Here is a 14986-nt window from a genome sequence, read left to right on the forward strand (position 1 = left end):
TCTTACTGTGTATGTCATCTTAACAAATGCCTTTTCTAAAAGATAATTGGGTCTCATCGGCTAACTGATTTAAACTGATTATCAGTGGGGAAAATATACTGTTGGTGGGGGCTCATGAGCAATAGCATTAGACACTGCTCCCCCTTTTCCTCTCCTCAAGTTTCTCAGGATTTTCTAAAATCCTAAGGAAAAAAGCAACAATTGTTCTCTGAGAATCCCATCTAACATGGGAGTAGAGTCAGAGCATGTGCTTCACATAAACATGCATACATACTACATTATGTATATGTCAAATGTGCATGATATTACATGTATGTGGGCTTATAGGTGTATAATGAACTATATATCTATATATAATATCTATCTATATAATATATCTATATATATTGTATCTAATATAATATTATTACTAATACTAGTAATAGTATTAATAATTAGTACTATATAATAGTATAATAGTAATAATTAGTACTAATACTAATAATATTAATACTACTACTAATAATAAGTTCCTTGAGGAGAGGGCTATTTGATTTTTATCTTTCTATCTCTAGAACCTGGTAGGGTATCTGGCTCTTGGCAGGAGCTTAATAAATGCTTATAATTGCTCGGTTGATTGGTTGACATGTATTGCTGACTAGGAGATTCTAATAGATGGAGTCTCAAATCCCACTCATTCACAGGATCACAGTTCAAATGCTGGAAAAGAATACAAAGCCTGCATCCAAAGCTCAGGTCGGAACAGACACGCTTCAGGGAACCCCAGAAAGGGGGGAAAAGGACTCTTTTTAATCCTAAGACTACTTCTCACGGATTCTTGGTGTTTTGGGGGAGAGTGTACCCCTGATTTGAGTAGAAGGATTAGGGCATGGGGAGGGAATATCTAATTCTAATTAGATATTCTAATAATTCTAATTAGATATTCTAATATCACCCCCTAATTTCACCCGCCCCTTTAGCTGGTGAAGAAACTGAGATCTGAGAAGTAATTGGAAGCATTAAACGACATGGGAAACTTCACCTGGCCCGGACACGGAAAGGATTGACAGATTGATAGCTCTTTCTCGATTCTGTGTACTTCACCAGTTTTCCCATCTGCAAATGAAATAGCCTAGAATCTAGTCACTAGACAAGATCCACATTCCCTTTAGTTTAGTTTAGTTTTTTTTAGTTTTTTTTTTTTTTTTTTTTTAATTTGCTGAGGCAGTTGGGTTAAATGACTTGCTCAGGATCTCACAGCCAGGAAGTGTTAAGTGTCTGAGATCAGATTTGAACCCTTCCTAACTTCAGGGCTGCTGCTCTATTTACGCTGCCACTTAGCTGTCTCCTTTTAGTTCTAAATAATCCCCAAGACCTGATTATAGATCAAGTCTAAAACTAAGCCAGATGATGGAGATATTTTAGAGCCATTTTTCAGAGTGTCTGAATTCTCCCCTACCTCTGCTCTGGGAGGAGGCGGGGCTCCTGCTTCTCCCTGGTCCTGGCTGGGGTCCAGCTATTCTTTCTCCCATGACCACTTGAGAACTCCACCCGGAGAGGCCAGTTCCCACTGCTTCCTCACTTCCTCTATTTGCTTATTGTTCACATTCCTTGGTGAATTCCTTTCACATTGATAAACATTTACTTCAGGCTCATTGTGGTGCTAGGTACTGGGAGCTACAATGAAGAAATGCCTGACTAGGTACAGTGTGAATGCTGATAAGAAAATACACAATTGGAGATGACTGAAGGAGGCCTGGGAGGACCTGGGAGGGGAGGGCACCTGAGCTGAGCTTTGAAAGAAATTGTCGGGGCAGCTGGATGATGCAGTGGATAGAGCACCAGCCCTGAATTCAGGAGGACCCGAGTTCAAATCTGGTCTCAGACACTTCACACTTCCTAGCTGTGTGACCCTGGGCAAGTCACTTAACCCTAAATGCCTCAGCAAAAAAAAAAAAAAAAAAAAAAGGAATTGTCATTTGAGACCCTGAAGTGGGATTTCTTGGTGAATCATCCTGATCCCCCCCTCTTAGGGGTAGTGAGATATAGGGCTTTGGCTCTGGAGTCAAGAAGACCTGAGTTCAAATCCAACCTCAGATACTGACTAGCTGAGTGAGCCTGGGCAGGTAATGTCACCTTATTTGCCCCAGGTTCCTCATTTATAAAATGAGCTGGAGAAGGAAAAGACAAACGGTTCCTGTATCCTTGCCAAGAAACTCCAAATGGGGTCCCAGAGGAGGAAAAATGACTGAGCAACAACAACAACAACATCCCGATTTGGGGAGATGATGAGGTATGCTCTTTGTCTGTTAAGACCTTCAGTTAAGAGGTAGGGGATCCTGGATTTGAGCTCGAAGGAACATCTGAGGTCATCACTTCCAACTCCTTCATTTACAGATAAGGCTCAGAAAGGAGAAGTCATTTAGCTAGGATCATGGGGCATCTAGGTGATTCAGGGGCTAGAGCATGGAGTCAGCAAGTCTGACACTTACTGGCTTAGTGAGCCTGGACAAGTCACTTTCCCTGTTTGCCTCAATTTTTCAACTGTAAACTAGGGATGCCCTGGGAAAAAAAAATGGCCACCCATTCCAGTATTATTGCCCCAAACAGCACATGGACTTGTCACAAAGAGTGGGACACAACTGAATGACTGAACAACAAATACAGGGATTGGGGTCTGAACCCAGACTTTCAAATCCCATGTCTTTTCACTCTACTTCAATGAAAAACAAATCCTTTTTTCCTTTTCTTTTCTCAGTCCTCATTCTTCTGGACCTATCTGCAGCTTTGACTTCATTGGTTGGTTGTCTGCTGACATGTATGGTTGGCTAGAAGATTCTAATGGATGGGGTCCCAAATCTCATTCACTGGATCACAGGTCAGGAAAAGAAAACCAAAACTACCCTCCTTTTTATTTTCTCCCCCCATCTCTGTCTCTCTTTGTCTCTGTCTCATCTCCTTCCTCTCTCTCCCCACCACTTTGTATTTCCTCTTTCTTGTCTGACTACTCCTTTACAGCTTCCACCTCTGTTTTATTCCATGTCCCCAAAGCTCTGTCCTAGGTCCTTTCTCCTTTCTATCCTCTCTCATTTGATGATCCCATCAGCTCCCATGATTACATTCATTTTCTCTGTGCCAGTGACTCTCCAGTTTCTAGTTTCAGCCCATCTCTCCCCCTGAGCTCCAGCCCCAATGATTTTTTTTACTCTTTTTGTATTAATTTTATAATTATAACTTTTTTGACAGTACATATGCATAGGTAATTTTTTACAGCATTATCCCTTGTACTCCCTTCTGTTCCAAATTTTCCCCTCCTTCCCTCCATCCCCTCCCCTAGATGGCAGGCATTCCCATACAGATTAAATATCTTATAGTATATCCTAGGTACAATATATATATATATATATATATATATGTGCAGAACCGAATTTTGTTGTTGTTGTTGTTGCAAAGGAAGAATTGGATTCAGAAGGTAAAAAATAACCTGGAGAGAAAGACAAAAAAATGCTCACAGTTTACACTCATTTCCCAGTGTTCCTTCTCTGGGTGTAGCTGATTCTGTCCATCATTGATCAATTGGAATTGGATTAGCTCTTCTCTATGTTGAAGATTTCCACTTCCATCAGAATACATCCTCATACAGTATCATTGTTGAAGTGTATAATGATCTCCTAGTTCTGCTCATTTCACTCAGCATCAGTTGATGTAAGTCTCTCCAAGCCTCTCTGTATTCCTCCTGTTGGTCATTTCTTACAGAACAATAATATTCCATAACATTCATATACCATAATTTGCCCAACCATTCTCCAATTGATGGACATCCATTCATCTTCCAGTTTCTAGCCACTACAAAAAGAGCTGCCACAAACATTTTGGCACATACAGGTCCCTTTCCCTTCTTTAGTATTTATTTCCTTGGGATATAAGCCCAGTAGTAGCGCTGCTGGATCAAAGGGTATGCACAGTTTGATAACTTTTTGCAGCCCCAATGATTAATGACATATTGGACATTTTGATCTGAATGTCCCCTTGGCATCTCATTCTCTATATGCCCAAAACAGAACTTATATTTCCCCCCAAACCAACTAGTCTTCCAAAATCCCTCTCAAAAGTACCGCCATTTCCCCAATTTCCAGGCTCACAACCTAGACGTCATCCTCCGCTCCCTACTCAACTCACCCCACGTCTTTTTTTTTTTTAATTAAAGTTTTCTTTTATTTTCAAAACTTGCATGGATAATTTTTCAACGTTAACTTTTTTTATTTTATTTTTTATTATAGCTTTTTATAAACAAAACATATGCATGGGTAATTTTTCAACATTGATCCTTGCAAAATCTTCTATTCCAACTTTTCCCCTCCTTCCCCCCACCCTCTCCCCTAGATGGCAGGGAGTCCCATACATCACCATTAACTTGCAATACCTTGTGCTCCAAATTTTCCTCTCCTTCCCCCACCTCCTTCTCTAAATGTCAAGTAATCCAATATATGCTATACATCTTAAAATATATGTTACATCCAATATATGTAAACATATTTATACAGTTAGCTTGCTGTACACAAAAAAATCAGATCAAAAAAGAAAAAATGAGAAAGAAAAGAAAATGCAAGCAAACAACAAAAAGAGTGAAAATTCTATGTTGTGAATCCACATCTTTAAACTACTGTCTCAGATTGCTATTTTTATCTCAATACAGTCTCTCTCCTTATGGCCAGCTGTGTAACCATCTCACCACCTGCATTTAATCAAGAAACAGAAGAAAACAGAGGGAAACAGAGGCATGGGGAGGGGAAGGTATAGAGAATCACCCAGTTTAGTTCAGAGGATAGAACATGGACAGGACAAGTAGAGTAGCACCAGCCCGGAAAGGGCCCCTCATGTCCTCTTGCTTCCACCATCACCTTAGTCTAATTGCTCTTCCTGCCTCAAGTCTTCTTTCTCTAATCCATTCTTTACTCATCAAAGTGATTTTCCTAAAGCACAATTCTGACCATGTGGCCACTACCCCTTCTCAATAAATTCCATTGGTTCCTATGACCTTGAGCATCAGTTATAAACACCAGCTGTTTAGCATCTAAAACCTTTCCAGCCTGATCCTTTACTAACTCTGTTCCATGCCCTTTACCCTCCTATCTGCCATTGCAATGCTTTGGCACTGATTGTCCCCCATGCCTCGAATGCTAACCCTTGACTGCCTTCAAGACTGAAGTACCAGCATCCACAAAAGACAGTCCTGATCCCGACTAAGGCTTCCTGCTCTAACGTTACCTTCTATGTATTCTACATCTTCCTACATATCTATCAATCAAGATTGAGCCCCAATCACTCTGGCTCTCTTTGATTAACCAATAAAAGGTCCCAGGCCAAGACCACTGGTTTTGGGGCCCAGGTTGCCTCAGAGTGAATAGCAATTATTACTGTTTTGGCCAGAAATCGAGAGAGTCTTCCCCTCTCAGATTGACTCCTTTTTTTAAAACTAGGTAAAAATAGGTTCCTCTCTGCCTCTTTTCTTTCTCTGCCTCCTTAATCACCGATTAATCACGGACTCAATCAAACTAAGACCATAGCTTAAAAAGACCAATGTCTCCCACTGTATCCGGGCCCACCTCCAGTTGACCTGATCTGTATCTGGCCATCGGATCCAGATGACTCTGGAAGAGAAAGTGAGGCAGCTGACCTTGCACATCCTCTCTCACTTAAATCCAATTCACTTGCTGTTTTAGCATCTCCTCCTTGATCTTTGTTCTGAGAACTAGAAGAACAAATCTGTGTAAATCTACCTCTTTTCTTCTTTATTAGATTATAAACTCCTTTAAGACAAGAATCATTTTAAATTTTTTTTCCTTTATATTTCTATTGCCCTACATAGTGTCTAACAGTGAGCGATTACTAAAAGCCTGTTGATAGATAAAGTGGGAATATAGGCAGAACACCAGCCTCCCCTCTTACCCATAAAACAAAGGAGATCCCATCAGAAAGACAGTGTCCATGATTAAGTCCTACCTGGGTAAGACTCCATCTAGCAGAAGGGTTCCCAGCCTTTTATGTGGCAAGGGTCCCTTTAGCAGCCAATTTGGTGAAATCTCTGAACCTTTTTCAAAATCCTGTTTTTTTCAAAGCAAAAAATAAAGAACAGAGAATCACAGAATCTGGCCTCAGGATTTTGAGCAAATCACTAACCTCTATGTGCCTCCATTTTTTCAATAAAAGCAGCACTTACCTCTCAGGATTGTTGTCAGAATCAAATGAGATAATAATTGTAAAGCACTTAATATAGTACCTATTTCCCTACAGATAAAAACAATTCAGTTGAAATAGTTAGAAATTTTTTTTCAGTTTACAGAATCCAAGAACCCCTTATTTGGGGTGCTTTGAACATTTCAGGGAAACAACTTTCAAAAAGGATATTGGTAAGCTATATCCTCCAGAGAGGGTGGCCAGTGTGGCGCAGGACCTTGAGTCCATGTGAGAATCAATAGAAAAGACTATATGTTAAATTTTGGGGAAAGAAATAGGGAAGGCTCGATTGCCTATTTCATGTACTTGAAGGCTACTGATCCCTTTGGGAATTGTGATGTATCAAGCTGGGAACTTTAGAGAAGAGATCAGAGAACTTAGGATCTGCCTTGTCTGAAATAGGGCAATTTTTTTTTTTTTTAGTTTCATTTCTAATGACTTCATGCTCTTCTTTGTGAATTTGAATATTCTCATTTCCCTTACAAATAAAGCCTAGAAATTGTGAAGTTGTGGGCTGGCAGGGTATGGCAGCTGGTATACGATTAGAAAGAGGGAAGTAGCTCTTTCTGCTGGTTTCATTGCCACCTACTGGACTTTAAATGTATATTCTTTTATATTAGGGGAATGAATTATCTTTGACAGCTGCTATATAAGCCTCAGTGCAGAGTACTATTCTTTGCACACATAAATACTTGTATTATGTTGGAGTGGTTAGAACTATAACAGGATAAGATGGCCTCAGCCTATGCAGATCACCCCTCAGTACCTGATACAGATACTGCAAATGTACCATGAGTTGGACCCTGATTTATGGACTAGGTCTCAATTTTTCATTGAATTAGAGTGGAAAGCATTTTAGTTTCACTTTACGGTCTTAGCCATTTCCTAGGCTCTCTCTGATGGTAAACGAAAGCTGTACCAGTTATTTTAAAAAAGTTAATAGCATCTACCTATTATTAATCTTTACTACTATTCTGTGAAGCAGTATCTGGACAGGACATAGTTTTGTAAACATTTTTTACCTGCCTATCATGAAGCCTGAGGATACTAATTGGTTCTCTTCCTCCTTTCAATAAGGAAATATTCATCTTCCTATACCTGCCTTAGCGGTAGAGCCTGTGTTTTCTCAATATTATATGTGTTTTTATTTAGATACTTCCTAAATCCATTGTCATCCACTTTTATATTCCAAAAATATAATTTAAGACAGATGTTTCAAAGATTTTATTGCTCTGAATTGCTTCTTTTCATTGAGCTTTGACTTCAGGAGGCCAGACATAAACAGTCATTTCTTTCTCCTTGAAAATGGTGTGTTCAGTGTCTTGCCTAAAAAAGATCCAGTTATTTGTGTTTCCTTTATACAATGATTCCATTCGGCCTCCATTTTTAAAAAAATACTGGACTAGTAAGATCATTGGTGAGCATCCATCCCCTTCTACTAATTGTAGTGAGGGCTGTCCCCCACATATAGGATGCTATATACAATATAGACCAACAATATCAGACTATAATAGCTTTAGACTCAGAAGGGATCATAGAAATCATGCGGTCTTCATCCCTTTTAGTTTTACAGATAAGGAAACAGTTTCAAAAAGGTTAAAGATCTGTCCAGAGTTATATAGCCAAGATCAAAAGATATGATCTATGCCCAAAGGTCTATAAGTTCATGCATATCCTTTGATATACCACCACTGGGCATCAATACCAAAAGAGATTTAAAGAGAGAGACCTATATGTACCAAAAATATTTATAGCAGAGCAGCTAGTTGGTGCAGTGGATAGAGTACCAGCCCTGAAGTCAGCAGGACCCAAGTTCAGATTTGACTTCACTTACCTAATACTACCTAGTTGTGTGACCTTGGGCAAGTCACTTAACCCCAATTGCCTCAGCAAAGAAAAAAATATTTATAGCAGCTTTCTTCTCAGGGAAAAAAATTGAAAATTGAGGGGATGCCCATCAATTAGGGAATGCCTGAATATATAATGATATGTATTCATGGTGGAATATTATTGCTCTATGGGAAATGATGAGCAGGATGCTCTCAGGAATAAAAAAACCGTGGAAAGTCCTCCATGAACTAAGCAAAGTGAATTGTACAGTATACAAAGTAATAGCGGAGTTAGGCTAAACAAGTCTCCAAGTGACATTTATGCTAAGGTCTCTCTTATTCTAAACCCAGTACAATATTTATTATGCTTTGAATATTATATGGAGATACCTCTTCCTCCCCCATACACACCTACCTGGTCCTTAGGCACCTCCTCAAAAATCTTTCCTTTATCTAGCCATTGAAAAGTCTGTTTTTCATCCCATTGGGGAATGAAAAGTCCTCTGCTAGGAATACAAAGAAAGGCAAAAAACACTGTTTTCCCCCTCTGCAACATGGTTGTGGTAAGGACTGTGACCACTGATTAGAGCTGATAGGTTTGATGGGAAAGCTTTTTGCATCTCTTGATAGGAGAGAAGGATACCAAGAATCCTGTTGTATTGGATGGGGTCATGCAAGGAATGAGTTAAGAGATAATCTCTCTTCCCTTACCTCCATTCCCAAGAAAAGACAAGAGTAGAGCTCAACTGCAGACTAATATTTCTTCAGAAAACCTGCTTCTAAGAAGGAAGATGATGAAAGGATGAAGATGAGAGCCAGAGGAAAGAAAAAAATACAATTTTAGATACATGATAAGTAAATAGATGGATAAAAAGATGGATGGGTGGATGTAAATATATACATTATAAATATGTACATGATACATTATATATATATGTATACTACATATGTGAAGATGAATATTCAGGAACTCAGTGCTTCAGGTTACAAATATGAGTTATTGAAAAAGGAAAATTCTTCCTATTTGAACTTCCAAGCTGAATGGAAGTTTATTGTATTTGATCATAGAATGCTAGATTTGGCCTTGTCAATATAACAAAATGACAATGCTACCAAAGTTAATTTTCAGATGTAGTGTTATACCAATCAAATTATTGGAGGAATCTTTTATAGAACTCAATAAAATAAAAACAAAATTCATCTGGAGAAACAAAAAAAAATCTAGAATGCCGAGGGAAATAAAAAAAGTGTTATAATGAAGGAGAACAGTACTTCCAGACTTCAAAATGTATTATAAAGTAGTAGTCATCGAAACCTCTTGGTACTGGTGAAAAATTAGAGAAATAAATCAATTGAAAAGAGTAGACAAGAGAGAAACTGAAATAATGGAACTCAATAACCCCATGTTTGATAAACCCCAAAACATAAATTATTTAGGAAAAACTCTCCCTATTTGATAAGTGCTGCTAGAGAAAATGAAAAGCAGCCTGGCAAAAATCAGCCTTAGACCAACATCTTACACCATATTCCACAATAAATTCAAGCTGGATATATGACCTGAATATAAAAGATTCTTATATTGAAAAAAAATTAGAAAAGAAACAGATTTTGTATCTCTTACATCGCTGGGTAGATGTATTCCTAATCAAACATGGTCTCGAGACAATTGCAAAAGATAAAATGGATTATTCTGATTATACTCAGTTGAAAAGGTTCTACACAAATAAAATTAATACATCTAGATTAAAAAGGAAAGTGTTCAATGGGGGAAAATTTATGTATCAAATTTCTCGGGTAAGAGTTTGGTTGCCAAGATATATAACTCTCATAAACACATAAAAATAAAAGCTATTCCCCAGTAGATAAGTGATCAAAGGCCATAAACAATTGGACATAAAAAGAAATTGCCAACTACTAGCAACTATATGAAAGCCTGTAATCACAGATGATAATAAAGAGGCAAATCAACACAATCCTGAGGTTCTACCTGCTGCCCAGAAAATTGGTAAAGATGACCAAAGATTTAATGTTGAAGAGATTATAGGAATATAAGCCCACTAATGCAATGTTGTTAGACCATTCTGGAAAACATTTTAAATATGGTTATTATAAATTAAAGTCATTAAAAGATCCTCGTATTTTAACTTCAAGATTCTATTGCAAAGCATATTCCCCAAGGAAATCACTGATAAAAAAGAAAATCTATATTCCAAAATATTTACAGCAGTACTTTTTTGTGATAGCAAAAGCCTGGAAACAAAGTAGATTATCATCGATTGGAAATAACTAAACAAAATGTGGCAATGTATTTTTTTTTCCACACACAGATATTGTATTTGTGTGTCCCAGATTTATGGGGAGGAGTGCTTTATAGCTACTGTTTTCACTGTATTATCTTAGCAATAATCGTGTATGCTAGGTAATTTTTAATAGGAATATCTGTGGATCTCTGTAATTGTTGCATCATAGATTGAGAGTTGAAATGAAGCTTAGACGTCATCAAGTCTGACTTCCTCTATTTCTCCTGAATGTTGCAGAGGGGATTTTATTTCACTTCCAGTTGGGAACATAGCAGATCTGAAGTCCCTTCCAGTTCTCAGATTCTGTGATCTTAGTCTATTTTTGATTGAAGCATCTGACTAAATACCACTATTTGTATACATAAGAGACTTCACACTGGATATAAGCTGGACCCCCGAAGATTTGGATAGAAGATTATCTCATTCGAAAAGGCAACCTATTTAAGCTTACAGAAATTTTTTTAAAAATGGAAGCACTTCTTGTGACCTCACATTATACATATTTGTCTCCATGCTATTTGTCTCCATCTCATAGTCCCCGTTACCAAATTATATATTTCGGGAAGCTATAAACTATATAATTTTTCTCCTTAATATTTCTCAACAAGCCCAAAGCCTGACAGGTAACAGGCACTTAATGTGCTTTCAATGAATTATTCAGCAAAAAACTTGAGCTTCTTGAGGCAGGAACTTTTTTTCTTTTGTCTTTGTACTCTCAGTATCTACCATAGTATCCTGCTCCTATTAGGTGTGTAATGATGCTAATTGGAATGAAGTATATTCAACTCACTCTTTTCTCCATTTCCCCTGGATGCTGAATGTCTTCCCTCCCTTTCTCTCTCTGATTTCCTCTTCTCCTCTCGCCTCTGCCCAGACTAAAAGGCTAAAAGGTCTTCCCTTTCTGACTGAAAACACAGTAGTTTCACCAAAGAGCTCTTTTTCCTTCTGCACCCCTGAAAGAGCAGGGGTATGTGTATGCCCCATCCCTGACAACTGTCTTTCTGAGAACAAGCATATTGAGATTTGGGGGCAAAAGAGGAACTTCAGAACACAAAGGGGAACTGGTCAGCATTGAACCAGGTGGTGATGAGGTAGTAATGAGGAGAAATCCATAGGCTGGAGGCCAAGTTGTAAAATTTGTATTTGAAATCAGAAAACCTGGATTCAAGTTTATGTACCAAATTTCTTAGGTAAGAGTTTGGTTTCCAAGATGTATAACTCTCATAAATACATAAAAATAAAAGTTATTCCCTGGTAGATAAGTGATCAAAGAACATAAACCATTAGTTCTGAAAAGAAATTGAGAACCATAAGAAATTGTGGAAGAAGAAACTTTAAGGATGTGATTCTCTCTGATCAGCAAGGAATCTAGAAGAGACACTGTACCCAAATGGAGCTGTATAAATGTAATAAAAGAGAGAACCTCCAGACCTGACAACACCAAAGGTTTTGAGTTACTTTTGTCACACACATATCCTATATATCTTTGCACTCAAAGTTTGAATCCTCTTTGAAAAGTGAATATATTTATCGAAGAGTGTATCCCGAATTTATGGAGAGTTTTGCAGCTACCATTTTTACATTATTTAGTCAATGCTTTTGTTCTCGGAACTAATGGTATCTACTGGTTGATTATTAATGATAGATACACCAGTGAGGGCTTGTGAGTTTTAGAACTAAAAATCCCCACCCATTCAGGGCAAATCTAGAGTCCTGAGCTATAAAACTGTGTATACCCTTTGACCCAGCGGTGCCATTAGTGGGGCTGTATCCCACGGAAATTGTAAAGGAGGAAAAAGGACCCACATGTGCAAAAATGTTTGTAGCAGCTCATTTTATGGTAGCCAAGAATTGGAAAATGAGTAGATGCCCATCAATCGGGGAATGGCTGAACAAGTTGTGGTACATGAAGTAATGGAATATTATTGTTCTATAAAAAATGATGAACAAGTTAATTTTTAAAAGGCCTGGAAAGACTTAACATGAACTGCGGCTGAGCAAAACAAGTAGAACCAGGAATACATTGTACACAATAACAGCAAAAATGTTTGATCAACTGTGAAAGACTCGGTCCTTTTCAGTAGTTCAGTAATTCAAAGCAGCCCCAATAGACTTTGGACAGAAAACACCATCTGCATCCAGAAAAAGAACTATGGAGACTGAATGTAAATCAACACATGCTAGGTTCACTTCTTTTTTCTGCTTTTTTATCTCTTCCATGATTTTTCCCTTATGCTCTGATTTTTCTCTCCCAAAATGGTTCACAAAGCAATGTGTATGCAAAATAAATACATTTTTAGAAAAATTAAAAGAAAAAAAAATTCAGAGAAATCTAGAGCCCTGAATGTTGCAGCCACTGCCCAGGGAACCAAACAGTAAGTGAAAATTCAAACTGGGGGAGAGAATACAGGGGCATGGTCAGATATGTGTTTAAAAAGGTTTTCTTGGCAGCTAGAGAACTAGGAGCCCCTTTTTGCTTCTAACTACATGTTGTCCTGCCACTCCCCCAACCTCCCATCAGTGGAATTTTTACTTCATGTTCATCATAAGCACTAGCCCCCCCCTTCATCTGTTCCCCTATTATCTTCTATTCTCCACTTTCTCCCCAACCAGTCTTCAATACTATGTTCCCCTCTAATCTGTACTTCCTTGGTTCCCTGTCTTCTGCTCACTTCCCCCCATCTTTACTTTCCCCCAAATTGTCTTCCAATTTATCTTCCTTTCTGTCCTTAAGAAAAGTCCCAGAATTCAGTTTATAACACAATAAAATGCTAAAACATGACTGGGGGGGGGAGGGGAGTGGGGACTTGTGACATAGAATGTTGGAGTTTAGAAAGACCGAGCTTAGAAAGTGGAATGTAGGAACTGGGTGGGGCCTCTGAACAGGGAATATCAGAGCTGGGAGAGAGCTTAAAATGCAGAACATCAGAACTGAGAGACTTTAGAGTCGTTCTTAAGCTCAGGATTCTTTGCTCTCATCTTTCACAGGGAGCTCAGCTACCTCTGGGTAACTTGGTCCACACTGGTTTTCTCCTCCTGGGTGTGTTTCACACCCTTCCTATCTTTTTTTCTTTCTACTGTGTACTGACCAAAAATACAAAGTCCCTGAGGCTCTTGGGGGCTTCTTGGGGGTAGTTTTTAGGAAGTGGCAGAGTTAGAAACTCCATACAGCAAAACCCCAGTCTGAGGACTTCCTCTCTAGGGGGAGGGGAGGGGCCCCAAGAAGTCTAACATGTTCCACCCAGAGTGACACATCCCCTGTGTCAGAAGGTATAGAGGCTACCATCTCAGGGGACAGGGACGGCCTCGTCAAACAGAGGCACAGGAGAAGGCAGAAGAGTCCAGGAGGGGGATTCGCCCTCCTCTCTGGCACCTCAGCATGAATTTGTGTCATTCAGGTAAGTCTTCCTGGGGTGGGGCAGGTTCTGGAGAGACATCACTGTCATCCTAGAAAGGAAAACTGGACAGAAAAACTGAGGGGAGGGCAGAAAGTAAGAGAGAGTTGGGCGCTGTGGTCTGGGGCAAATAAATCACTTTTCTCTGAGACTCGGTTTCCTCATCACTCAAATGTCTTCATCCTGTGATTCTAAAAAAGACAGGAATGGCCCACTCCAACCTTGAGCTGGATGGACAGGGGGAGCATTTCATTCTCTCTCTCTAAGGGCACTTCACAACCACTTAGCCCAGGAGGAAGGATAGGGAACAACGAGGAAAGAGGCAGATTGCATCCTGATGTAAGAAAAAAACTTCCTAAAATTCAGAGCCATGCTAAAGGGAATAGAGTAAGCTGTCCATCACTAGGGAGTCTTCAAGGGGAGGAAGAAGGAATGTTGTGAGGAATATCGTAGAAGGGATTTCTGGTTAACTCCAGATTGGAGCAGATCTCTCCAAAGAGATTCATTCTACCTCCGAGTCTCTGTGATTGGGAGTCATCACTGAGGGCAGGAAAGGGGAGAAGGAGACCATGAATTCGTTGTTTCATTTATATAGTCTTAAAATATTTATTAAACCCATAATTCGTGCAAGATACCTGTCACAGTTCATTTTGAGCATAATAATATAGGACTGAGAGGAGAAACCTTTTTTTTTAATAGTACTTTTTCCCCCAATACATGTAAAGATAATTTTTAATATTCATTTTTGTAAGACTGTGGTCCAAATTTTTCTTCCTCCCTCCCTTAGCTCCCCCCTCCCCAAGACATTAAGTAATCTGATATAGGTTTGATATGTGGAATAGGAGGAACCTTAGCACAGGGAATGGCAGAACTAGCAGGGACCGCAGAACTTGGAATATCAGAAATGGGGAAGAGTGTTAGAACCGAAAAGTTCGCGCTGGGAGGGCCTTGGAATAGGAAATGTCAGAGCTGGGAAAGACTTCAGGACAGGGAATGTCACAGATCCGAGGGATACAGGGAGTATCAGAGCCGGGAGATATCATTGAATCCAGATGCAGAAGAAGAAGTCGATGAGTGGTTCAGATTATAAAAGTCCTTTTGTTTTTTTCCCTTCTTGAGGATTTCTCAGAATTTCCTTGTCTTATGGAGATAGGTGATGGGGGTTGAGTCTGGAAATTCTCTTCTCCCTTTCAGAGGCAAGTTATGAATTGGATTTGTAGGATTCAGCAATTGTCCTGGGACCCTC

General features: G+C 39.1%; 1 protein-coding gene across 1 annotated transcript in view; it reads left to right on the plus strand.

Moving 5' to 3' along the window:
* Positions 1 to 13573: 13573 nt before the first annotated feature.
* CYTH4 (cytohesin 4) overlaps positions 13574 to 14986 on the plus strand; it is a 40802-nt gene continuing 39389 nt past the window's right edge. Inside the window, exon 1 of the mRNA XM_074271618.1 lies at positions 13574 to 13743. Within this exon, the coding sequence (XP_074127719.1) occupies positions 13725 to 13743 (19 nt within the window). The 5' untranslated portion in view covers positions 13574 to 13724. The remainder of the gene's footprint in view (positions 13744 to 14986) is intronic.

The sequence above is a fragment of the Sminthopsis crassicaudata genome, chromosome 5 (genome assembly GCF_048593235.1).
Source record: "Sminthopsis crassicaudata isolate SCR6 chromosome 5, ASM4859323v1, whole genome shotgun sequence".
In the NCBI taxonomy this organism is placed as follows: domain Eukaryota; kingdom Metazoa; phylum Chordata; class Mammalia; order Dasyuromorphia; family Dasyuridae; genus Sminthopsis; species Sminthopsis crassicaudata.